The sequence below is a fragment of the Lipophrys pholis genome, assembly GCF_963383615.2.
Source record: "Lipophrys pholis genome assembly, chromosome: 18".
Lineage (NCBI taxonomy): Eukaryota > Metazoa > Chordata > Actinopteri > Blenniiformes > Blenniidae > Lipophrys > Lipophrys pholis.
This window is the reverse complement of record NC_137646.1, coordinates 12813213-12837936: the sequence shown is the minus strand read 5'-3', so window position 1 is coordinate 12837936 and position 24724 is coordinate 12813213. Positions and strand designations below refer to the sequence as shown.

Sequence of the window (24724 nt, the reverse complement as noted above, 5' to 3'; positions counted from 1 at the left end):
TCAAGAGGTTGCATTTACCCCTGTTTCCATGGAGACGGAGAAGGCGAGTTTTCGAAAAGTTCCACCTTGAGAGCTGTTATCCAAAAGTTGCGTTTTCCGTGGCGCCGAGCACCGTTGTCATGTCGACACCCAAAACGGAACCAAAGTTTTCTGTTTTCAGTTGAAAGTGTGTCTTAAAACACGGCTTTATAAACTGTTGCACAATGTGAGAGACAACTGGTTTTCAAGCTACATTTCCTGTAACAGCAATTATTTTTTCTGCTGTTAACTGTTCACACATCCAACGTTATTTCTGCGGCTTCAAATGCAACACAGTCATCTCAAAGAAAAGGAGAGGACAGACGGACGGGCTGTGGGCTCGAATTCCAACACATTTAACAATGGAATATCCATTACTTTAACATCTTTATAGTCTCAAACCGCAAGTCTCAGTTACATTTCTTGTCTTGTAATACAAGCAAAAATTAAAACAACTAAATAGTGGGCAGTGCTGCCGAAATTTTCAATGTCTTCAACTTTCACAGTGGGAACTTCCCACTTTGACCACATCTCTCCCTCTGGGAATATGGGAAGTTCCCTTCTCCTGCCTCTTACTGATGACACAGCATTACATGACTTCTGCTATTCTTGTCTTCGCCGAACTAAATTATGCACAAAAAGAGAAAGAAAATGTAAGATCTAGACAATAAATATACCTAATTGGAAAGCCTGATTATTTTCCTTTGTGAATTTAAAAGGAACAATCCCACAAATTGATGTTCCTTATGAATTCCAAAGGGAAATAAACAGACTTTTTATCTTTTTCTTTCCATAAAACATATCTCTTTAGATTTTGTACATATTTGAAGAAATCTAAACTTTTGGTATGTGATGTTTGTACAATTCTCAAACTTGTCTGGTTTTCATAGTATTTCCAGGCAGTATTAAGCACATGTCTTCATTAACTGACTGGAACTTTGTTTATTGAATCCATTAAAAAAAATCCTGTAATATTTTATATTGTTATATATAGACTTTTAGAAGATGACTTCATATTTTTTCATTTATTCTTCCAATAAGAGTAAAAAGAGTAACTATTTTGTTGCATTTTTTTTTATACAATAGAGGCATTTTTTATATTAATTGTTGAAGAGATCTTATTTTAGGTATAATAAAGCTCATATCATAATTGCAAAATGGAAATCTGGGATATTTTCAGCCAGAAAATGTCCAAAAACCATTAAAAGCTATGAAGAAATAAAATATTCTGACAGTGTTTCTTAATATAAAGTGGTAATCCCAATTTAGTTTATAGTTCCAACGCCTCACATCTCTTCAACAGTGAACCAAAACACACATTTTAGGCATTAAAAATATGGATGGTTTTAATTTGGTTACATCCACTTCGTTCACACCTCATTATCGTTGGTGTGGGTAGAATCACCGCAATAGGTAATAGCAAGTGAACAGCTTTGTCTTAAACAGTGCTTTTTTTGCTCGTTTGGGATTAAACAGGGAAACTGGCACAGGATGCAGCTGACCACAATGCCACTTAGTTTGAGAAGTGAGATTAAATAAATTTTTATGCCTCTGCCTTAATCTTTTCTATTCCTTCTTGCCTTATCTTTGTTGATTTGTCATTTCTGTCCTTTTAAAAGTGATGGCAGGCATAAATTTGCTCTATAAACTCTTTGCTGTCCTGATTTTAATTTCAGTTCTCGTGTTTGTGTGGAAAGAGCTCTGAGAATAAAGATCGATTTCTTGATGTGATTTGAAAAAATTTAATGAAATAAAACAAATTTTTTAAAAACATCGCCCAACAGCTTGTGTGGGTCCGGGGGCAAGAGAAAGAGCACTGTTATCATTCAGAAGAACAAATGCAAATGCACAAAATAAGATCACAATGTTGGACCATATTGCACGTCGCGTTTGTTAATACTGCGCAAAGCAACTTTGAATATATTTTAAAAAATGATAAAGAATGGTCAGATTTTGGTGAGCAGTACCTAAACTTAACCAGATTCAAAATCGTCAAATAATCTCAAAGTAACTAAGTTCGCTAAGTAGCTAATTAAATAACTGGCAGGTTAATTAACTAACTAACTAACTAACTAACTAACTAACTAACTAACTAACTAACTAACTAACTAACTGGTTAGCTACACCTTGCTTGCGCGCGCGCCTCCGCACGGAAATGCGTAGCGAGTGACGTCACGCAGGAGGAGGAAACAGACAGACCTGAACAGCTAAGATGGCGGAGGAGCAGCAGGAATCATCACAGGGAGAGATGGAGGGTGAGACAAGCCGCTCCACCGCCAAAATACACCACCGGCACCGGCGCCGTTTCCCCGAAGAGTGAAGCCCGTCCCCCCTCGGAGCGTTCCGGCCGCTGCCATGCCTGTGCAGCCGCGTGGCACCGCCGCGGAGGGGGGCATACCGAGGCCACAGCTCCGCAGCTAACGTTTGCTAGCTGCAAATGCTACACAAAGAGGGAAAAGCCCTTAGTTTCGTGACAGCCGCACAGCTCCACACACTTGGTCTTTGTTTAATATATACTCGTCTTATCACGCACCACACTTCCACTGTCTCTACATTCGGGAGGACGTAATTCGTCGTGGCTGGGATTTGTTTGTTTTCCTGCCGCACAGGTCGAACCAGCCGGACGCTAGCGCGTGTTATGGATGAACTTGTTTTCATGTTAACTAGTGTCCCCTGACTCCGTGCTGCGTTAGCGCGCTCTGACAGCTCGTGTTTACAACGTGTCTCCTTTATCGCGTTATTAGTGCAATGTTTCAGCTTTTGGAGCACTTGCACCAAAAGCAGTGGTTTCGCTTGCTTTATCGTCACCTTTAAAAGTTGGATCGTAACTATTTAAAACCGTTTACGTCTGGTTTTAGCTTTATCTGCTGCATGTTGCCACATGTGGACACCATGCTTCACCAGCCACCTTCTAAATTTAGTTGCTTTCCCTGCCATGGCATGCAACTTATATTCCACCATTTATTTCTATCTGGATGCCTCGTTTTAACCTGATACGTTACCTGAATTTATTATGGAAGTCGTTTGTTGATTCATAGCTATCTAAATAATATAGCGGTATTACATTTTTTAATCCCTATAAAATGTGTCCCTGCCCTCTCACAGGAGTGAACTGCCTTGCCTATGATGAGGCCATAATCGCTCAACAGGACCGGATTCAGCAAGAGGTGAGAGAACCCCTGAAATCTGACGCGTCAAGCGTACATTGTTTATAAGGATCTTGCAGATGCAGTGTGTCGTTCATATATGTAAAACTTGACTTAAACTAACAAATAACATTAGTCTGTGTGGTAAGTCAGAACGCCAACCCACTATCTTCAGGGGTCAAGTCTTGTCAACAAAACCGATCCCCATCTTCAGCAACCAATTTGCATGAATCAAAACATCAGATTTCACAGATTATAAACGAAGGAAAGTCATGTTAGCCACATTTAGACCAGATTCACTCTGCATTCGTAACAGATAATATAGAAATGTGATTAAACATTTCTTAGAATTTACTTCCCATGCCGGAATTCAGCTTTATCCAAGGAAGAGATTTGCTCTTTTTTGTCCATCTGAGACTCCCGTATTCACATTTGTCCAACGCTGATGCATCTTTGCTTCAAGGATTTGCTTCATGAGTCAGTTTCAGGTTGAAAATGACCATTTAAAAAAAACAACCCAACTATATATATATAATTATTACATTTTTTATTTTTTTCCAGTATAACCAAACAGACAAACATAAGGATGAGAGGACCCATGTAATTTATGAGAATTTAGAAAAGAAAAATAGTCCATGAGGATAAAAATGAGTGCGCCGTTCAGATCAGAGCTGACGGATGTCAGCACAAGTTTAACGAAAACAGTCCCTCGTCCATAGAGTCCTGGATGAGAAACACGATACAAGAACAAGAGATCAGAAGAAAAACAAAACAGCCAAGGAAAATAAATTAATTAAAAAGGGAGGAAACAAAACACATTTGTGTGTGATCCTTCCGTCACACAGCGATCAGTCAATATGGAGCATGGACAAAGCATGGGTAAGATGTAGCAGCAGATACCGTGATTCTCTGGTTATGTTTTGTCTACTATCATCAGAAAGGGTTTCCACTCCTTTAAGAAGCTGTGGGTGTTTGATCTGTTAGAATGGATCTGTTCCATCTTAGCAGCAGAAAGCATCTCATTAAGCCTTTTGAAGCATGGAGGAGATGGCGATCTCCAGTTCAACACTATTAATTTTTGTTTTTGCAACTATCATGGCTGTGTTTACGGCTTGTGTTTGGTGGAATGGAGGGGATTTTGTCCTTTCAGAGCAGCCAAATATCGCTAAGACACAATCTGGCTTAATAATCATTTGATATTTTCTGGGGGGGACCCGTTTAATATATGAAAATGCCACTTTAAAGTGTAAAACACTTCCCGGCGACTCAGTAAGAAAGTCGACAGCAGTTTGAACCTTGTTTAAGTTACAATTCAAACATCAGAGAAGCAGCAGCAGCGAACATAACGTCAGGTGGCGTTTCTTCTGGAATGAAGTTGACTAATTAAACCTCTGGTCAAAGCTGCAGTATGAGCGTTTTCCAGCTAAGCTTCGGATGATTTTACGGCTCTACAGTTACTTTACTCTTTATTCAACTGAAAACGCACTGTGTGAATATCTCCGTTTGTTAAAATAGACTCAAATCAAAGTTACATGCAAAAGGACATTTTAAATATGAAAGAAAAGTGTAAATAATAGCAAGTCATTCACAAAAATGGTGCCGCTGACTAAACAAAGACTGAGAGCAAATTGTTGATTACAAATCATATCTTTATTGCAACATTATGGGATGTTCAGCCTCTTTTTATGATCATTGTGTGTGTGTGTGTGTGTGCAGATAGCCAACAGTAACCCTCTAGTGTCGGACAGACAGGAACTGTCGGTGCTGCAGAGAGAGTACTCGGAGGAAGACACGGTTTATCAGCTCAAGATCAAGGTCAGTCCAGCGTCAGCAGCGGCTCTCGGGTTACTGCAGCCTCGTGGCCTCCCCTGTGTTCACACTGTGTTCTCGGGTCCATGCAGGACCTACACAAAAAATACTCGTACATTCGCAAGACGCGACCGGACGGCAACTGCTTCTACAGAGCTTTCGGCTTTGCACATCTGGAGTCGCTGCTGGACGACAGTAAAGAGCTTCAGAAGTGAGTCACTGGGGATCTTGTTGCTCTTGGGGTTGTTATGGTCACACTGCAGGAAAGTCCAAGCTTTTCGTCACTTACATGAAAGTAAAAAAGTTTTTTTTGACCAAGTTCTATGAAGATATGAGATAATTATATAAATAAGACTAATAACATGGAGTCAAACAGCTTCTGTTAACAGTTTACATGAGGGATGCACTTTGATTAAATATACACAATAAATAGCCACCGTTAACACTGGTGTTTTGGATTAACCGGTTTCCCTGTTAACTGGTGATTGGCTTCCTCACGCGTCCCTCTTCACAGCAGATGTTAAAAACCCAACTAAAATCTATATCTGTCCTGGAGAAAGCCATTTAACCGCATTTCCATTAAAGGTTAAAGTATCGTACCGTTTTTGTCTTGCATTAGTTGCTGCTAACGGCTTGTGGCATAAGTCACCAGTTAACAGGGGCACCAGTGAAACCGAAACACCGGACAGTGAAGCACATCTTGACAATGATGCATGATGGTAACGATCCACATTTATTAGTATTAATAATTTGAGCTGATATCCAAAGTGGAGTTGTAGTGACACGAATCTCGGCTGCTGACGTCACGTAAAACTCATCAGGTTGTGTCTGGGAGCTTTTGTGAGTACTTTGTGTGGTACTGGTATCAGTACTGGTGCATCCCCAGTTTAAACACATGGCCGCACTCACTGAATTCAAGTTCTCCAAAGTATCTGTTCATGTTACATGGTTTCATCTCCAGTCCACATCGTCTTCAGTCTTTTCCTCACACGTCTCCTGGTTTTAATGACTTGACAACATTCATCTTCTGCAGCTGCTCCCGTCACTTCTGTGATCTGAGTTTGTCCACCAGCTGAATATTACACCCCACTATAGGACGGGGACGCCATATTCCTGACTTACTAGTGGAAGTAGTGAGCCACTGGTGTCATGACGTGTTTTGTGTCCTCAGGTTCAAAGCAGTCGCAACAAAAAGTAAACTGGACCTGGTAAATGAAGGTTTCACCGAGTTCACCATCGAAGATTTCCACAATACTGTGAGTTTTCTCTTCATTCTCACATGATCTGTTGTGGTTTGGAGTTTGGGACACTTGAGTTGAATATATATACTCTAGTGAGAAAGCTGGCTGAATGCCCCGGATGGGGGGGGGGGGGGGGGGTTGTAGCCCCGGATGCCGGCGGTGTCTTGTGTCGGTCGGTGAGATGTGACTCTCTGCTGACAGTTCATGGACCTGATCGAGCTCTGCGAGAAGCAGCCCAGCCTGCAGGAGCTGCTGAGCTCCTTCAACGACCAGAACGTGTCGGACTACGTGGTGGTGTACCTGCGGCTGCTCACCTCGGGGTACCTGCAGAGAGAGCACGGCTTCTTCCAGCACTTCATCGAGGGGGGGCGGTCCGTCAAGGAGTTCTGTCAGCAGGTGACGCCTCCACGCCACTTTTTCTTCTCCACCACCGATTTAGGAGACAAACTCACAATATTGTTTTTTTAAATTTTTTTTTCCCCTTCCCTGTTCCAAGGAGGTGGAGCCCATGTCGAAAGAGAGCGACCACATCCACATCATCGCCTTAGCTCAGGCCCTGAACGTCTCCATCCTGGTGGAGTACATGGACAGAGGAGAGGGGGGGACAGTCAATCACCACATCTTCCCCGAGGGAGGCGACCCTCGCATCTTCCTCCTCTACAGACCCGGCCACTACGACATCTTGTATAAATAACACTCCCGGCCCGCCGCCACCAACACCTCATCTTCATCATCATCCTCATGGTATTTGAAGAAAAAAAAAAAAAAAGAGATAAAAATCACAACATGAATCCTTTTCCCGACAGTCCCTCCCTCAGCCATCACAAAAATGGTTAAATGAAAGAAAAGAGAAAAAAAAAAAACGTTTGGAAAACTAGAACTCCATTTACTCCATTTAGAGTTGTACAGGTTTTTTTTCTTTTGTGGTTGTAAATGTTATCTACTTGCTTTATGTTTGATTCTATTCCTTTGTTACATTGCGTTTCATTGAGTTTTATTAAAGCAATTTACATCGTACACGAAGCCTCATGGAATTATTTTCTCACAATTAAATCTTTATTTTATTTTTGAATTATCTGTTGAATTGTTTATATAAATGTTTCTTTACAGTTGTCATGTATTATGTGCACATTTTCCTAATGGATATAAACTAATTGTGCCTGTAAAGGAAGAAGCAAAGCTCTGATTCTGTTACTATGGTTCTGGATTCTTTTTTTTTTTAATCTTAAAGTCCAAATGAGATTAGTTAGATTTCCTGCTTTACTCCTGCACGTGCTACTACATGACTGCCGCAGCTGCTTTTTACAGGCACATTGATTTGTTTACATCTGGTCTCGCACATGCGCAGAAGGGACACCGCGCTGCAAAGATCGTCGATCACAAGGGCATGCGTTCTCGGGTCAGGGGCACGAGCTCAATGTGGGCGGGTTATCGGGAATTTATGGGCCTAAGAGAAACGGAGAATCAACTGAAAGGTGTAACGCTACAATTTGTGAATGACTGAAAAAACATTTGACTTATTTATTTGAATATAGATCTTATTTTCACGTTTTACGTCAGTTTGCAGCCTTTTTTAACAGGTCAATTTGGGATTGCAGCACATTTTTCATTTATTATATCGTAAAACATGTTATTTGCTTATTTTCCAAAATGTATCTTTTCATTGCTTTCTGTTGATATAAAACCGTGCAGTGTTTTTTTTTTCACACTATACTATTAAGGTAGGAACATCATGTCAAGTGTAACATTTAACTCTTATTTGATTATTATAAAATTAAAAGGGATAGACACAAGTGATTTCCACACTGACTTTATTTAACAAAACAAGTGAACAGTGCCTCGAAAGAGGAAAAAAGTTTTTCTTGTCTCCTTCCTCACAGAAAACAACGAAATCCGACTGGAACTTGAAGGAGAACGAGCCGTTCCTTCAGGGCCCAGGGTTTCATCTTCTTCCTGTTGCACAAGTTTCGTGGTTGTTAATTGTTTTCTGTCTCACAACACCACTCAACTTGTGACTCCCGTACAGTACGTCACCCTTTAGCATTGTAAGTATCACCCTACTTACAGAACTACAAAGGTACGTGTGTTGAATAGTCTGTTCGGTACCTGATCCTGCAGAGCTGGATGGGGGTGTGTCACCCTGGGACTTCTTTGGTGGAACCTCTTCTACTTCCTGAAATATATTTAGTGCCTTGCTTTAGGACTACAGTCTTTAACGAGGAGTTTCTGACGTATTTCTGGACCCCGCCTACCTGCAATCGGATTCGTTCCCGTCGCCTCTTGCATTCTTGCGACCTCCATTCTCCACACCTTGGTGAGTAAACGACATCATATACATTCACAAGAGAAATGCACTGGGAGGAATGGTTACAGTGAAATAAGTAGAACCAACTTCTTATATTGATCCTCAGCAGTTTTGTTCCTTGCATTATTGGAGTGGTGCAGAAGATTTCTCTGCAGAAACAAGCGAGTCGAAGGCGTCGCCGCGTTCAGGAAGTAGTCGTTTTCCCTCATCCCCACCAACAGTTGCTCCACGCGTTGGCTGTCGACGCGTCCAGCGAGGTCGGGCACCAGCTCCACCTTCCTCAGGACATCCCCGTCATCCTCGCCGCTGCCCCGGTGAGATGAATCACTCAAGGCAAAACGCTCAGACGATCCAGTGATCGGGTGGCCGCCGACATCCGCGGGCCTCTTGGGGCGCTTCAGCCAGGGAACGCCAACGTGAAGTTTGCCCTCTGAGGCCTGTTGGACGTTGTGCGGCGTTGGGTTCGCCAACCTTCCCTCGAAAGGTCGGAAAGTGTCCGGCTGCCTGCGGTTGGTGTGCTCCGCCAGCCGCCTCGCACGATCATAAACCGTGACGTTGGGGAAGTGTTTCCAGGACAGCAGGAGATCGGCGTAATCACGAGGGCTCCCTGCGCGGAGGTTGAACTTGACGGAACACGCGACTCCACACGGACACGTGACCAGCGCCCAGCCGCCTGCGGAGGCGAGGCTGCATCGGTTATCCTCTAAAGCAAAAGGGGCAGAGCTCCAGGATGGGACCGTGTGTGTGTCACTTCACCTACCAGAGGCCGCCCACACCTTCTCAGATACTTTGTTGAACGTGACGCGATCTGACATCTTGTCCTGCAGCCTGAGGACAAGATCCATCCTGGAGCCGCCGGCGTCCAAACCACACCGTGTGCACAGGTCCTCCACTTCCTCCACCTGTTGCGAGGATGCATTTTTATTTATTTTTTTTAAAAACCTACGTAATTTTTCAATGCATTTTCACTTTAGAATCACCTTCCAGTTCAGGAGTTCGTCCGCGAGTCTCTCCGCACTCATCCGCTGCTCGTCACCGTCGTCTGTTTTTTTAAACTCGGTGTTGAGGACAACGTCTGACCGTCTGGTCTGCGGCCCGATCCACGGCGCCCAGCGGTGGAAGCTCGGGGGCACGACAAACGGGTTCCTCCGACCAACTGTGGAGGCAATTCCGTCACTGTGAAGTGCTCCATTTAAACACGCTGATATACCGCGCATTAGATTGTGGGTCGTGAAAACCGACATGGAATTAAACCCCGACTCAGCATCTCTGTCGTGACGGCGTCCCAGAATGTGATGACGTCAACGTGTCCGTCGTAGTCCTCAGGAGGACTCTGGATTTCACCGGCTGTTAAAGCAGAAGTAGTGGTTGTACATCTACAAATAACTTCCAACACTTTACTTCACGCAACTACAAAAAGAGCCAACGTGTAAAATAATAAGTTTAGCTTCATTAATCCAACCTTATTTTATTTGTATGTATAACAATTCACCCGAGATGTTTACTTTTCTTTATTTGAGATCATTTGCTTTTTTTGCGGCTCCAGACGAATTTCATTCGTTGGGAAACTGTGATATTGGCTCTCTGTCATTCTACAAGCACGGCGTCTTTAACGATCACCTGGCTCGCCGAGTGCGCCCGTTCTGTGAAGGCCCGCGACGACGACGCTCGGATCGCTCCCGCACGACACGCAGGCAAACAGGTAGTCGTGGTCGCTGAGCGCCTCAAAATGCAGATACGCCCGAAGAACCGTCTCCTGGTTTGGGAAGGAGACGCCCTCTGTCGCCTCGATCGTCTCAATCAGCCTGCTTATGGCGGTATGCGTCTGGAACCATAAGGAGTACAACCAGGTTAAGAGATTAGATCTCACTAGTTTTCTCTAAATCTTGAAACAGGAAGTCAGAAGATGGCGTGGTAATAAAGAGAAAACTATTTTTCAACGCGACAGTCGCCCTCACATGACCTCACCTGTAAAGCATTCCTCATCATGAGGCACAGGTGCAGCGACAGGACGACGTGGTCGTCAAAGTTGTGGACGCCGTCTCGCCACTCCTGGTACCGGTACGTCATGTGACACTGCCCACACGTCTTCCGATATGTTGATATTCCTAAAAAAAAAAGAAAAAAAAAAAGAAGCACATTTGCTGTGTGAGCATAAAGAGGTCACTAAGTACAAGAACCGGCGACGTCACTGACCGTCACAAACGCCGGTGCTCGCCAGAATCCTCCCGTTAGCCGTGATCAGCGTGGGCTCGCCGAGCTCGCCATCGCACTCCCGGCATCGGCTCTCTCTCGGAATCAGGTGCATCGGAAACTCGTTCATCAGCTGTGCGTCCCTCGACTGCTGTATCAGCGACTGCGGGAGTTCTGCAGGGAGCTTCTTGTTTGTCAAGATGTACTTGAGCATCTTTTCCACGCCGCGGTCACTCGGCGGGTAGGCGCCGTCTTGCGTTTCGTCCTGTTCGACTTCTTCTGGTGGGTCTGCGACGTCGACTCTCTGAAACAGGTGACTTTCCGTGGTGAAGAGGTGCCACTTGGCGGCGGCTTTATGGATGCAGGACTTGCTTTGCTCTGAACAAGGACAATGCCAGCGGTTGTGTTTGCTGTCGTATTCAGTCACGACTCTCCCGAGTTTGCTGCAGCGCGACTCGCTTGGCTCGAACACGGAGACGTAGAACGTCGTCGCCGGTCCGCCGACCGTCAGCTGGACGGAGAGCGGCGCCGCCTGAGCGTCCGCCTCGTCTTGCAGCGTCAGCAGACTGGCCTTGCGCGCCTCGCCGAACCACTTGTTGTCAACCATCGTCTCCAGGTCCCGCGCTGACAGAGTCACCGGGCTGCTGACGGCCGGCGGGCAGAACAATATCGATTTCATATGCTGACATTCAAAATTCGGCATCCCAGACGCGGCGAGAACGTCGGCATTGAGTTGACACTGGTCAACCTCGCACACCAGTTTCTGTGTGGCTCCACACGTCTTTTTAATAACGTGTACCGGCGTTGCTGGAACGCTGAAGGTTTTCACCACTGCAAACACACCATTACTCATGTCTATGCACTCGCATGCCAGATATTTGTCCCTGGAGACCGTCTCGTAGCAGTTGGTATGCTTTCTCCGCAGGTGCATTTTAAAGTTTTTTCTGTTCAATTGCAGGTTGCAGTGCGGACAGGTGACTGTTTTTGTTACTTTTATGGTCGGTAACTGTGGCGGCTGTAGTGTGAGCTCCTCTGCGGCCTCCATGGTGTTTTGAATGGCATCCAGTAGTAGCAGCAGGGCTTCGGGCTGAGTTTGAGAGGGATCAGGTTTAGTTTGCGGGGCATCAGGTTGAGTTTGAGGGGCAATAGGTCGTATTTGAGGAGCATTAGGTTGAGTCTGAGGGGCATCTGGATGAGTCTGAGGGGCATCTAGATGAGTTTGAGGGGCATCTGGATGAGTCTGAGGGGCATCTGGATGAGTCTGAGGGGCATCTAGATGAATTTGAGGGGCATCTGGATGAGTTTGAGGGGCATCTGGATGAGTCTGAGGGGCCTCTAGATGAATTTCAGGGGCATCTGGATGAGTTTGAGGGGCATCAGGTTGAGTCTGAGGGGCATCAGGTTGAGTTTGAGGGGCATTAGGTTGTATTTGAGAGGCCTTTGGTTGTGTTCGAGGGGCATCACAGACACCCAGCAGCTTCCCACGAGCTTCTCCATCAACATGTAACTGTATGTGTTTTATAATCTGAGCTCTGTTTATGATCGTAATGCGGCAATAACAGCAGTGAAAGTGTGACGCTCTTCTGCATGCCAGGCCACACTTCATTAATGTGAACTCTGAAACAAAAGGCGGAATAACAGCACAATAACAAGTTACACACTTAGTTTAGACAATCTAAATGTTCGCAATTTCTAAAACAACTCACTTTAAGAAAGAACTCGTACCTCTGTGGCTGACAGACGAATGACCTTTGACATGGTTCTCCACCAGATATAAGGCACCCTTGTATGTGCAAAAGGGGCAGTGGTAAAAACCGCTGTGAAATGCAAGTTTGCGATTCTCTCCCTTCAGTAAAACACTCACATGTCTCTATTAATGAGAGAAAGCATAGCCACAACAGTCCTGATGATTAGAAAGTCATTAGATAATCAGGTGTCAACTTATGTCCATCAACTGTGAATGGGAGGCTACTATTTGGAAGCTAACTTCAGCGTTATTGCACAACATAAAGTAACTCGTGTAGTACAACAGTCTCACTTACTTCCATGGTGTCTTGTTTTGTCCACTTACAGGAAAATGTTCACGTTTAGCGCAGCACAAGACAAATCCTCCACGTTGAGGAACGTTTAGCTCTGCCTCGATCTGCACGCTGCAGCGAGGAGCTTCTCTTCCGTCTCCTGCAGCCAGGAACGAAACGCGGTCAGAGTGAGACGTCTTCGTTTTTACACATCCTCACCATCCAAGATGTCTGCGCTCACAAAGTCGCTGAGTTCGTCCTGCAGGAGGATTTTAGCTGCGTGGGCGCGGCCGCACTCTTCTCTCACAAGTACGTGGAGTCGCTGAAAATGTTTTGTAAAACAGTGTTATGAGAGGCACGGGAGCTGAGCTAACTAGCTAACTTAACATGCTACTGAGCTGGCGGATGAACGTTGTGTGGGCGTGGCTTAAAATACTTTTTTTTTTTTTTTCCTTCCTATGTTTTTATTTTTAGTGTTTTTATCACTTTCTTACACAGTAATGAATAATAGTGTTTTAATTTTTAAAATGTGTCCGAACAAAAAAGTATTTTTCTGTGTGTGGCTGGTTTCTGAATCACTGTGTGGTTTCATTATACAGAACCAGCAGTACCCTCTAGTGGCCTGGATTAAAGATTACAGCGTTTTTAGTTATTCTGCCATTGCTTTGTAAACGTAAGACTTTTCTGGAATGAAGATGTTAAAACGATAAGTTTTCACTTAAGACGCTGGCATTTAAACGGGGCCTCAAACAATCTATAATCTAGAGGAAGCCATGATTCTACCACAGACACAAAATTAACATTTTGTGGGAAATTATGATGCGTAACCAAAAAACAAATCTGTTGCATAATAAGCAGTCACTTTGTGTCCAACATTTCGTTCAGGGTTTGGTACAGATTAAATTACTAATGATGCTCAAAAGGGCTACGATCCAATTAAAAATGTGACATTCTAGAGTTGGCCTGTAAACATCTCTGCTGGATGTGTTTATTCTCCTCCTAAAAGCACTCATTCTCAAAATAATCAAAATTAATTTGGAACTAGGATCACTGTTATTATCTACAAATGCAACATGAGAGAAAGGCTCTACAACGATGTGGCATCTGTACTACAGATCACATATTTACGCTGTTACACAATATACATTTGCAAAACACTGATTGAACTGTGATCAGTCATTTTTCCGTTCACTCTGCATTGAATTTTTAATACAAAACAAATAATTCCACAAAAAATCCTGCAATTAAATAATAATTACTAATTATTAATTTATTTGTAAGTCCTTCCTCTCCTGCTTTATTTGTCACTTTGAATTGTCTTATTTTTTCCATCCTTTGTCCTTTTATTAAAAAAATTCTAGTGAATTTTGACTGTTTCTTTCATTTGTTGAGTCGATCTGCTGCTGTTCTGTTATTTCCTGTGTTTTTGAGGTGGTGTTTTAATCCCAGATTTAGTCGAACAGCTCTGACATGTCCCTGGTGCTTCTGTCTCCGTCCAGCCGAGCTGATTCAAAACATGGACAAGAAGGCCACGTGGGACCGCTTTTACACGGAGACCAACAGCGACGCGTCCGCCTTCAAGAACTTTGAGTGGTTCTTCGGTTTCGCTTCGGTCCGGGACTTGATCCTGCCCCTCCTGCGGACGGGGTCGCGTCCCGACGCCCTGCTGCGGGTGCTGGACCTGGGCTGTGGGACCTCGGCTTTAGGCCCGTCTATCTACGCCCACTGCCCGCTCCCCGTCCGAGTCACCTGCGCGGACATTTCCCCCGTGGCGGTCCGGCTGATGCGGGAACACGTGGGAGCGAAACCGGTGCGGCCGCTGAACTCCTCCTCTCAGCTGGAGTTTGTGGAGCTGGACTGCACTCAGCTGGACGGACGCTGCGGCCCGGCCAGCCTGGACCTCATCGTGGACAAGGGGACCACGGACGCCCTGCTGCGGTCGCCGGAGGGCCGGGGGAAGGCCGACCTGGTGCTGGGGCAGTGCGTCAAGGCCCTGCGGAGCTCCGGGTCCCTGCTGCAGTTCTCGGACGAGGACCCCGACGCCAGGCTGCCCTGGCTGGAGGCGGCGGCTCGGGACCAGGGGGCCGCGGGGGCTCGGGTGGGGGTGCAGGAGGTCGGGGAGCTACGAGGAGTCTCTTACTACTGCTACCAAGTGACTCCTCCACCCACTGACGACCACAATGAATAAATCAAACACTGAATCCAAACGCCCTTTTTTATTTTTTTTTTAAATCAAGTTATGAATGAAATCCTCACTATCAGTCACATGTGTCAAACTCGAGGCCCGCGGGCCAAATGTGGCCCGCCACATAATTTTATGTGGCCCGCGAGGTCTTAAAGGTGTGATTGTGCAAGCCCTGGGCTGCACGATTGTATTATTCTTATAATCCCAAAGATGTAAATGAGCAGTTTTGCTACAACCTGGCTCATTTACAGTTTGTATACGATTGTTCATTAGTGTGTGTTTGTCCCGATCAATTGAATAAATAAATAAATATTATATTACCCGTGAAGATTGCGGCGTATAGACGTCAATGCAATTTTCAACAAGTAGAATTGAGAAATACAAACGATCCCAAAATGTCCAGGAAGAGAAAAACTGATGCAGGTGAAAGGATGTTTGATGAACGATGGGAAGGAGAATATACAGGACTGTCTCAGAAAATTAGAATATTGTGTTAAAGTCCTTTATTTTCTGTAATGCAACTAAAAACATGAAAATGTCATACATTCTGGATTCATTACACATCAACTGAAATATTGCAAGCCTTTTGTCCTTTTAATATTGCTGATTATGGCATACAGCTTAAGAAAACTCAAATATCCTATCTCAAAATATTAGAATATCATGAAAAAGTATACTAGCAGGCTATTTAACTAATCACTTGAATCGTCTAATTAACTCGAAACACCTGCAAGGGTTTCCCTGAGCCTTTAAAAACACTCAGCTTGGTTCAGTAAACTAAATCACAAGTATGGGGAAGACTGCTGACCTGACTGCTGTCCAGAGGACCATCATTGACACCCTCCATCAGGAGGGTAAGACACAAAAAGAAATTTCTAAAAGAGCAGGCTGTTCACAGAGTGCAGTTTCAAAGCACATTCACAAAAAGTCTGTTGGAAGGAGGAAATGTGGCAGGAAACGCTGCACAACCAAGAGAGAGGACCGCAGCCTTAACAGCATTGTGAAGAAGAGCCGCTTCCAGAATTTGGGGGAGCTTCAAAGACAGTGGACTGAAGCTGGAGTCCAGGTATCAAAAGCCACCGTTCACAGATGTGTCCGGGAAATGGGCTACAATAGCCGTATTCCCATGGTCAAGCCACTCCTGAACTCAAGACAACGGAAGAAGCGTCTGACTTGGGCTATGGAAAAGAAGCACTGGACAGTTGCAGAGTGGTCCAGAGTCCTGTTTTCAGACGAAAGCAAGTTTTGTATTTCATTTGGAAGTCAAGGCGCTAGAGTCTGGAGGAAGGCTGGAGAGGAGCACAATCCAAGTTGCTTGAAATCCAGTGTGAAGTTCCCACAGTCAGCAATGGTTTGGGGAGCCATGTCAGCTGCTGGTGCTGGTCCACTGTGTTTCATCAAGTCCAGAGTCAATGCAGCTGTGTACCAAGAGATTTTAGAGCACTACATGCTTCCATCTGTTGAAAAGCTCTATGGAGATGATGATGATTTCATTTTCCAGCATGATCTGGCACCTGCCCACAGTGCCAAAACCACCAGTAACTGGTGTACTGACCTTGGCATTACTGTCCTCGATTGGCCTGCCAACTCCCCTGACCTGAACCCCAGAGAGAATTTGTGGGGTATTGTGAAGAAGAAGCTGAAAGACACCAGACCCATTAATGCAAATGAGCTAAAGGCCGCTATTGAAGCATCCTGGGCCTCCATAACACCTCAGCAATGCCACAGGCTGATTGCTTCCATGCCACGCCGCATTGATGCAGTAATCCGTGCAAAAGGGTTCCCAACCAAGTACTGAGTGCATTAATTGACATTTTCAAATGTTTGATTTTGTTTTGCTGTTATAAATCTTTTTTTTTTACTTGGTCTGAGGAAATATTCTAATTTTTTGAGATAGGATATTTGAGTTTTCTTAAGCTGTATGCCATAATCAGCAATATTAAAATAATAAAAGGCTTGCAATATTTCAGTTGATGTGTAATGAATCCAGAATGTATGACATTTTTGTTTTTTTAATTGCATTACAGAAAATAAAGACCTTTATCACAATATTCTAATTTTCTGAGACAGTCCTGTATATACATGTTTGTGCTTCAAGGAGAAAAAACTGTTTAGTTTTTGTGTTATGAGGCATTTTGGTCATCGAAGAGTAAAATTTAAGTCCACATTTTGACACCAAGCACGGAGGTAAGTATGGCAAACTTAGACTTAAAAGAGCAACGAGCAAATATATTTGTTATCTATGCAAATGTGAATGTTTGTAATATGAATAAGTAATAAAGTCAGTTATTTAAAATTGAGAAGCAGTTACATTTATTTTACATTATATTTGGTTACTTTTAGTTACATTTCTATTGTAAAAGTTCCATGTGGCCCCTTGAGGGCAGCTATTATGCTGATGTGGCCCTCGGTGGAAATGGGTTTCTAGTTGAAGGGGCTCAAACCTGTCATTACTTGCTTTGCACTGCCATCTAGTGGTTGAACAAGTTACTGCACCACGTCGAGGACCGGCAGCAAACAAACAAATTGAAACAGTAAAATGTTCAACAATGAAACACAGTTTGACTTCTAGGTGTAGAAATATCACTCATGAAATAAGACAAATCATTAATAAAAAAATTTAAAAGTTGACAACCACTGACCGATGGAAGAACATTAAATCTAACATAAAAACCCTATTTATGATTATTTTTGGTCATTTTATTTGTATTTAAGTGTCAGACTGGTGTAGACCTGAACCATTTATTTCGATTTGAACATAAAAAAACCTGCCAGATATTGAATCTTTTTATATTTATGTTGAAATGTGCAGATGCACACTGGAAAATAGTTTGAACTCTCGTTACGGAAATAAACTCAGTGGCCGCCACACTTGTTTCTGACGTGAAACATGTTGCAGAAACAAAAGAGCTTGTCGCACTTAGAAAGGGATTAGAAATGAGCAAAGTCCTTTGAGATAACGAGCTCATTTCCTCCTCGGTGGAGCAGATTTGTGGGTCGGGTGCAGATCGTTTCCTCCTTCCTGTTTGACTCAGTCCTCACCTCATGTTTAGAATTCACTAGGAATAGTGACAATGTGTAAAGGCAGTGAATAAACACTCATTTTTGTATATGCAAATGTTTAATGTTGCATAAATGGTCAACTGGACTCAACAGGAAACGAACGGTTCTGGACAAAACAAAAAGTCCATTAGCATTAATATTGAAGTCAGAATGGCGACACCTTACCTGATCAATCACAATTTATTTTGCCCCACGCACAGACCACATTTCATTTTCCCCTTCTTCATTAGCTTTTTTTTTTTTTAAAAAAGGTCGAAGTTGAATATTTTACATGAACTTTTGATCCAATCCAAGCAAAATGCTGAGTCGTAATGTAGAAACGCTCCAGAACCACAATGTTGATGCAAAAGATGCTTTTGTCGATGTTTTGTTCCTGCTGACTCGCGGTAAAACATGAACCACACAACAAACGTTCTGTCGGCCTGAAAGAAAACTGATCCTGATTCTATGAAACGTGAGTCAGCAGGTCGGTCAACTGGTGACTTGGTTGGTTGAAGGGGTTGTTGACGGACTGTGTGCCAACTGAAATCTCACTGGTCGGATGGTTGGTTTACTGGCTGACCTGCAGGTTGACTAGTTGGCTGGGTATTAACTGAACTGACTGGTATAACTATCGGTTGCTGTGTTGGCTGTTTAACTGGTTCATTGGTTGGCTTGGTAATTGGTTGGTTATTTACTTACTGACTGGTCTCTAAGTGATCAACTGGTTTTCTGGTTGATTGGTGGGTTTGTTGATTGATTGATCGATTGGTGGGTTGATTGATTAGTTGTCTGGCTGGTTACCGGTGCGTTGGTTGATTAGTTGCCTGGTTACTGGTTGGTTGGTTGATTAGTTGCCTGGATGGTTACTGGTTGGTTGATTAGTTGCCTGGATGGTTACTGGTTGGTTGGTTGATTAGTTGTCTGGATGGTTACTTGCTGGTTGGTTGATTAAGTTGTCTGGATGGTTACTGGTTGGTTGGTTGATTAGTTGTCAGGATGGTTACTGGTTGGTTGGTTGATTAGTTGTCTGGATGGTTACTTGCTGGTTGGTTGATTAGTTGTCTGGATGGTTAGTTGATTAGTTGTCAGGATGGTTACTGGTTGGTTGGTTGATTAGTTGTCTGGATGGTTACTTGCTGGTTGGTTGATTAGTTGTCTGGATGGTTACTTGCTGGTTGGTTGATTAGTTGTCTGGATGGTTGGTTGGTTGATTAGTTGCCTGGTTGGTTGGCTGGTTGATTAGTTGTCTGGATGGTTACTGGTTGGTTGATTGATTAGTTGTCTGGATGGTTACTGGCTAGTTGGTTGACTGGTTGGTTAAGGATGTACTGATCCATTTCAAAGCAATCTGATTACACGCCCCCTTGTCTTATTTAGAAGTTTTCCTCATGTGAGTGAAAGAAGAAGAAGGTAAATATAAATAGATTTGAACCCCCGACACACCACTTGAATGATTTATATCCACACCCGTTCTAGAGTCGCGAGGATGAAACTTCAAAGTAGTAGAATTCGGTGCAAAGACTTGTTCCATTAATCATCACAATCACAAACTGAGCCAGCCACCGTCGGAGGGCATCACACATTTCCCCCCATGGAGTCGCTTTCAAAACAAGCTGAAGAAGGACACGGGCTCCTCTCCGTCCTCCACCTCCAGCTCGGCGTCGGCGCAGAAGTCTGGAGGGTTGAGCGCCTGAGGGTCCACCAGTCCAACGACGTTGTTGAAGAAGCTGAAGGGGACAGAAGGTCAAACACTGTTAAATGTGTCTTGGTTCAAGTCTCAGGAGGACGACTGGTCCAGACACTTTATTTCAGCTTGAAATTAAAGATTGGAAGACTCCATGCAGGTGGGACACCACCCACTGGGCTGACCCACTTTTACTTTTGCGGTCATTGGAAAGTGTTTTGCATAATTTGCATAATCGTGATCCCGTCATCCAGCGAGGGGCATCTTTTTTTATGACCGCTGTGAATGAGTTTGGGTAGGAACCTGCACTTGCATTAGAATAATAATAATTATATTAATGAGAATAAACACCATAAAAACAACAATATAAACGCTTTAAAAAACAGCAACAATAATCAATAAGAGTTGCAAAATAGGAATGTTTTGTTTATTCCCCCTTTATCTTACGTTTCTGGCGTCGTTGCTCGCCACAATAAAAGCAGGAATGCAGCTGCCCGCTCGTGTTTACACGCCAACCTGTGTGTGTTTGTGTGAAAGACGTTGTTTGAAAAGTGCAAAAGAAACAAGGAGCAACGAGCCGATGGTGATTGAATCTCTGCTGTTGCAGAGGATTACTCTGCTGCTTCTCCCCTCGTGAACTCTTACCGACCCGAGCGGACAACCGCGTACACAAGCAAAGTTGGGAACCCTTTCAGAGTAAACTTGTGTAAACCGCTGACTCATCACACAGAGAAAAGTGAGCGTGTGCTGTCCAATGCACTTTTTTTTTTTTTTTTTTTTAAGATTTAGATTTCAACTTGTTTTCTTGACTTGGTCTCAATTTGGCTTTTCTGAGACCAGTTCCCTCTAATAACCTGATTCCGAGGTGAACATGGGGAAATCAATAACTCATTTGCACCAACCTGGTCACGATCCATCCAGTCCAGTCCGTGTGGAAGAGCGTGGAGACGGGAATGCATCCGAACTGGGTGACGGTGCTCATGTACTTGGCTGTGGGGGAAAAACACCAGAGAGTCACGAGGAGCGGCGCCGCCGCCCGGACGAGCCGGTCCGTTTGCATTTCAGAGATTGAGACAAAGTCACGCGCGACACTAACAACACACGGGGATCTCCGTACCTGTCCCTTTTCTCAGATGCATCTGGCCCTCCCAGGTGTTGACCAGGACTCCCTGCCCGGGCCCGGAGGAGCCCCCCACCACCACCTGGCCCAGCAGCGAGGCGTTCTTGGGAATGGCCAGCGGGTGGAAGTTTGAGTCCAGAAGCTTTTTGCAGCACGTTTGGTTCCTGTAGTTTATCTTATAGGCGAGACCCTGCCGGACATGATTGATATTTTAGAGCAGTATTTACATAAAGCGACCGTTTATAACGTGCACACGACTGCGGCGTTGTTTTTTACCTGCCTGTAGAGCAGAAGCATGTTAAAGTGGAAGGATTTATTGTTGAAGGATCCAGACTCTCTGAGGAGAATTCGCTGTCCGAGTGCGTCGTAGCTGTAGCTGGCGAAGGCCGTCAGCTTCTCGCTCTGGGTGGACTGTGAAAGGAGGGAAAGCAAAAGACAAGTTTCCTTTGCTTAGTGCATCAACAGTTTAGAAAATAAAGGGATAACACACTCACAAGAGTGGTGAGGTCCAACTCACCACAGACATGCTGCCAGTCATCAGGGGCGGCGATGCTGCCAAAGGTAAGGGCGTTTTTATTCATGTGAATAAAATAGTGGTGCAAATGCAGCACAGATATTGAACGAGTGAGAATTTCACTGTGCAGGGAAAACACGTGACAATAATGAATAAAAGTAGAGAGTCAAACTCACAGCATGGCTGCGGCCTCTGAGCCAGGCAGCAGCCCACCAGCAGGCCAACCAGCAGGCAGAGAGCTCTCATGTTGTCGAACACCTGCAGCTTCCAGGTAAACAAGAGAAGAGGAACTGATGCTGCCGCGCGCGGCTCACTTCCTTTTAATGAAGCGCTCCTGATCCGCGATCCACTTCCGGGTTTCCCGCACAGCTCGCACACCTGAACAGAGCACTTGTACTAATAATGGAGGGCATCACGTGAGGCATGAACGTAGGAAGCCAGGCACATTTGTCCCACCCTAAAAGGAGAAAAACATCTGATTTTGATGTTTTTGTTTTGAACTCGCGTGCTTTTATTTTGACAGTGCAGCACAGCGTCCTGCCACGACACCTCGCTCCCTCCTTGTGAATGAGGTTAAACTGTCTGTAGGGATTATTACCATGAATATGGCTCATATTTAGAAACTATATCTTTTGAATGAAGTCATTTTAACCCTGGGATGGCCATTTGGCACTTTCTGGGTGGTTCGCGTTGTAGGTAATTTTGGACATTTCTGCTCAAACTATTTACGGATCTGTCAGGTTTCTAATATGTGCAAGTGAGGTCCAGTCATGAAAAACAAACAAACTACAAACTTCAAAATGACTGAAATGATCAACCAGCTGGAGCCCCATCATGCCCGAGTGTCAGTCTGCTTTCTTTACCTTCTGTTTGCTCTCAATTGAACAGACTTAAATATCAATCAGGTCTCAAACCTAATATTTCTATTCTGCTCATCCGAGGACACAAATAAGAATTTTTGGTCAAACTGACCATTTAGAAGAAATTATTTGTGTTCAGCAAATCTTTGTGATTGGAAAAACCTCTTTATAGCTCAGTTACATTAATTAATCACATTAATCACACATTTGATTTTAAACTTGTGGGGTATGGTTTTTTTTTTTTTATCAAATTATGGTCACATTACTTTTAAAAACGGGATGTTTTCATATCAATAGTCAACTTTGATTGTCACGGTGATACATCTGCCTGAATTTATACCCATGAACATCCTTCATTCCATTGTTCAGTGATAATAAACACAAAGAAAACATTTATTTGTATTGTTTTTTTTGTTTTTTTTTAATTGAAAACAGCAGCATGGGATCATACATCGGTTCACTGTTAGAAAGCAGATGTACATAAGCAAATACAAACAGGTTGACCAAAGACTAAAAATGGGATATTACATGATTAAAATCAAATGTTTTTTTTTCCAATATTTTTTTATTGCTTTGACTGAAAGACGCTCATCTGAAGACTCTTGTACAACCATATAACAGTAGCATTGGAGACATGTTGGCTATCACGTGATGAAGACTTGGTTCTTTTAGTTGAACAAACTGAAGAAGTCCACCGGCTCCACGTCGGCCATGACTGCGTTTCGGCAGAAGTCTGGTGGGTTGAGTTTACCGGGGTCTTCGATCCCAATGATGTTGTCAAAGTAGCTGGTGGCGAGAAAAGCAGAGATACTGACTTGGAGCGGACGCCAGACTGACAGGTTGTGTTATTTTTGAGCCGCTTAATGTGAACCCACCTCGTCATGGTCCATCCGTACTCCTTGGTTTGCACCGCTGTGCCAATGGGAATGCAGCCGAACTCAGTCACGGTCATGAGGTACGTCCCTGCAGGGACACAGATGGAGGTAACCGTGTTCAGAAAGAGAGACGGATGGACAGTTCTAGCAGCGGGATCTTCCCTCACCTCCTTGGGAGGGGACATCTCCGGCCCAGGTGTTGACCAGGAGTCCCTGTCCGGGTCCAGACGAGCTGCCCAACACAAACTGGCCCAACAGAGTGGCATCTTTTGGAACCGCCACCGGCTGGAAATCAATCTTCAGAGGCAACTTCTTGCAAGTGTGGTTCCGTTCGGATATCTGGTACATGGCAGCCTGAGTCGCAGGGTCAATAAGACAGATTATATATTTGAGCGTCTTTCACACAAGTATTACAAAGCTTTGTAATCTCATTTACACGGCAACGCTTTCCAAGTGAAAACGCCAAACTTCTGTTGCATTGTGGGAGTCTGATTACATGACAAAGGTGCTTGGACACAATGACTATGCAACTGGAACTTTCTAAAAACGCTACTGCTGCGCATGAGCAGTAAAGAACTATTTACCACGGTGCCTGAAGCTGGAAATAAAACCAGAATTAATCCTCGTTGTTGTTTGTGGATGATCTTCGACTTTGTATTAAGCACTAAAACTGATTAAATTACCAATTTAAGTCAAAGGTCTTCGTCGATTTCAACAAAAGCTAGTTGATGCTAACGCTAACTGCTAGCCAGTAGTTCTCCACAGCGGTTCTCAAATCTGTTCCTCAGATTGTGTCCTGATAACGTGAACTGATAAAACAGTGAAGCCAAAAGCAACAAACAAAAGCTCTGCTCAGCTTCCACGTCGGAACTCGATGCTAAAAAGTGCCCCGTCGTAGTTTCCTCTTTGAGGCGTGCAGATGAAGTTTAGACAAAGACTCACGTAAAGTTAACACAAATTTTAGCTGCTTTAACTCAGCAAAAATGCAACAACAAAAAAATTTGCGTAATTTATTTGCTGATCTGATCGTGCTCATTCAGCTGGTCGAGAATAAAGACCAGCATGAACCTTGATACTCCAGCAAGGAAATTATGCAGATGCAACTTTTCTTTTGGTCCGGAACAACCTTTTTTGTTCACACAGCAGTAGATCTTTTACTTTTGACCTATTATCATCAGTATTTGCTCTCCAGAACAAATATTTGCGATATCTTTGCTGGAGTCACCTCTCTGTAGAGCAGCAGGACGTCTCCTGTGAACGACTGATTCTGATATTTCCCCATCTCCCAGATCCGTATCCGCTCTCCCAGTGCGTCGTACATGTATCTGGCGTACATCACCAGCTTTTCGTTCTGTGTGGACTGGGGAGACATATCGTGTTTTTTTACATCCTCATATTTCACTTTTTTTTTCCTTTTTCTTCGTAGACTTACCACAGTGAGGGCTCCGGACATGAGAGCAGGACTGACTGTGGAAGGAGGATGGAGAGAAGAGCATCAAGACAAGACAACGACAATCCAAAAGTCCAAATAGATCCTTTCTATATTGTGTTACTTACAGCACGGGTGAGGCCTCTGTGCCATGCAGGCTGCCAGCAAACACGCCAACACTACCAAAGCTCTCATGTTTGCAGATTTCACACTCCTGCTCGCAGGCTGTCCCAAACACTGTGGTGCACATGGTGGCTCTCACTTCCTTATAAACACTCGCAC

At 44.1% G+C, this 24724-nt stretch overlaps 4 protein-coding genes across 5 annotated transcripts; 2 read left to right on the top strand and 2 right to left on the bottom strand.

Moving 5' to 3' along the window:
• Positions 1–2167: 2167 nt before the first annotated feature.
• otub1b (OTU deubiquitinase, ubiquitin aldehyde binding 1b) lies at positions 2168–7231 on the top strand. Its single transcript, XM_080486421.1, has 7 exons — positions 2168–2273; positions 3124–3185; positions 4881–4979; positions 5066–5184; positions 6145–6229; positions 6416–6610; positions 6711–7231. The coding sequence occupies exons 1-7, from the start codon at positions 2231–2233 to the stop codon at positions 6906–6908; spliced, it is 801 nt and encodes a 266-aa protein (XP_080342547.1). The 5' UTR covers positions 2168–2230; the 3' UTR covers positions 6909–7231.
• Positions 7232–8009: 778 nt separating this feature from the next.
• LOC308123759 (uncharacterized protein) lies at positions 8010–12904 on the bottom strand. Of its 2 annotated transcripts, none has more exons than XM_080486418.1 (12): positions 12755–12904; positions 12419–12582; positions 10716–12329; positions 10488–10627; positions 10140–10344; positions 9762–9866; positions 9500–9675; positions 9280–9421; positions 8607–9192; positions 8467–8524; positions 8321–8387; positions 8010–8167 (listed from the first exon to the last, which is right to left on the bottom strand). In XM_080486418.1, exons 3-12 carry the CDS (start codon positions 12316–12318, stop codon positions 8157–8159), a joined length of 3093 nt encoding a protein of 1030 aa, XP_080342544.1. In that variant the 5' UTR covers positions 12319–12329; positions 12419–12582; positions 12755–12904; the 3' UTR covers positions 8010–8156. The 2 variants fall into 2 exon arrangements, with proteins under 2 accessions (XP_080342544.1, XP_080342543.1); XM_080486417.1 differs by having other exon boundaries at positions 12438–12582; positions 12755–12898.
• On the top strand, positions 12904–15491 carry cskmt (citrate synthase lysine methyltransferase). Its single transcript, XM_080486420.1, has 2 exons — positions 12904–13039; positions 14230–15491. Exons 1-2 carry the CDS (start codon positions 12958–12960, stop codon positions 14916–14918), a joined length of 771 nt encoding a protein of 256 aa, XP_080342546.1. The 5' UTR covers positions 12904–12957; the 3' UTR covers positions 14919–15491.
• A 2666-nt stretch (positions 15492–18157) lies between these two features.
• Positions 18158–24680, bottom strand: epdl1 (ependymin-like 1). The gene is made up of 12 exons (XM_080486688.1): positions 24571–24680; positions 24446–24480; positions 24239–24373; positions 23181–23367; positions 23014–23101; positions 22834–22924; positions 21455–21674; positions 21282–21316; positions 21041–21175; positions 20762–20954; positions 20547–20634; positions 18158–19687 (listed from the first exon to the last, which is right to left on the bottom strand). Exons 1-12 carry the CDS (start codon positions 24635–24637, stop codon positions 19564–19566), a joined length of 1398 nt encoding a protein of 465 aa, XP_080342814.1. The 5' UTR covers positions 24638–24680; the 3' UTR covers positions 18158–19563.
• Between the last annotated feature and the right edge of the window lie 44 nt (positions 24681–24724).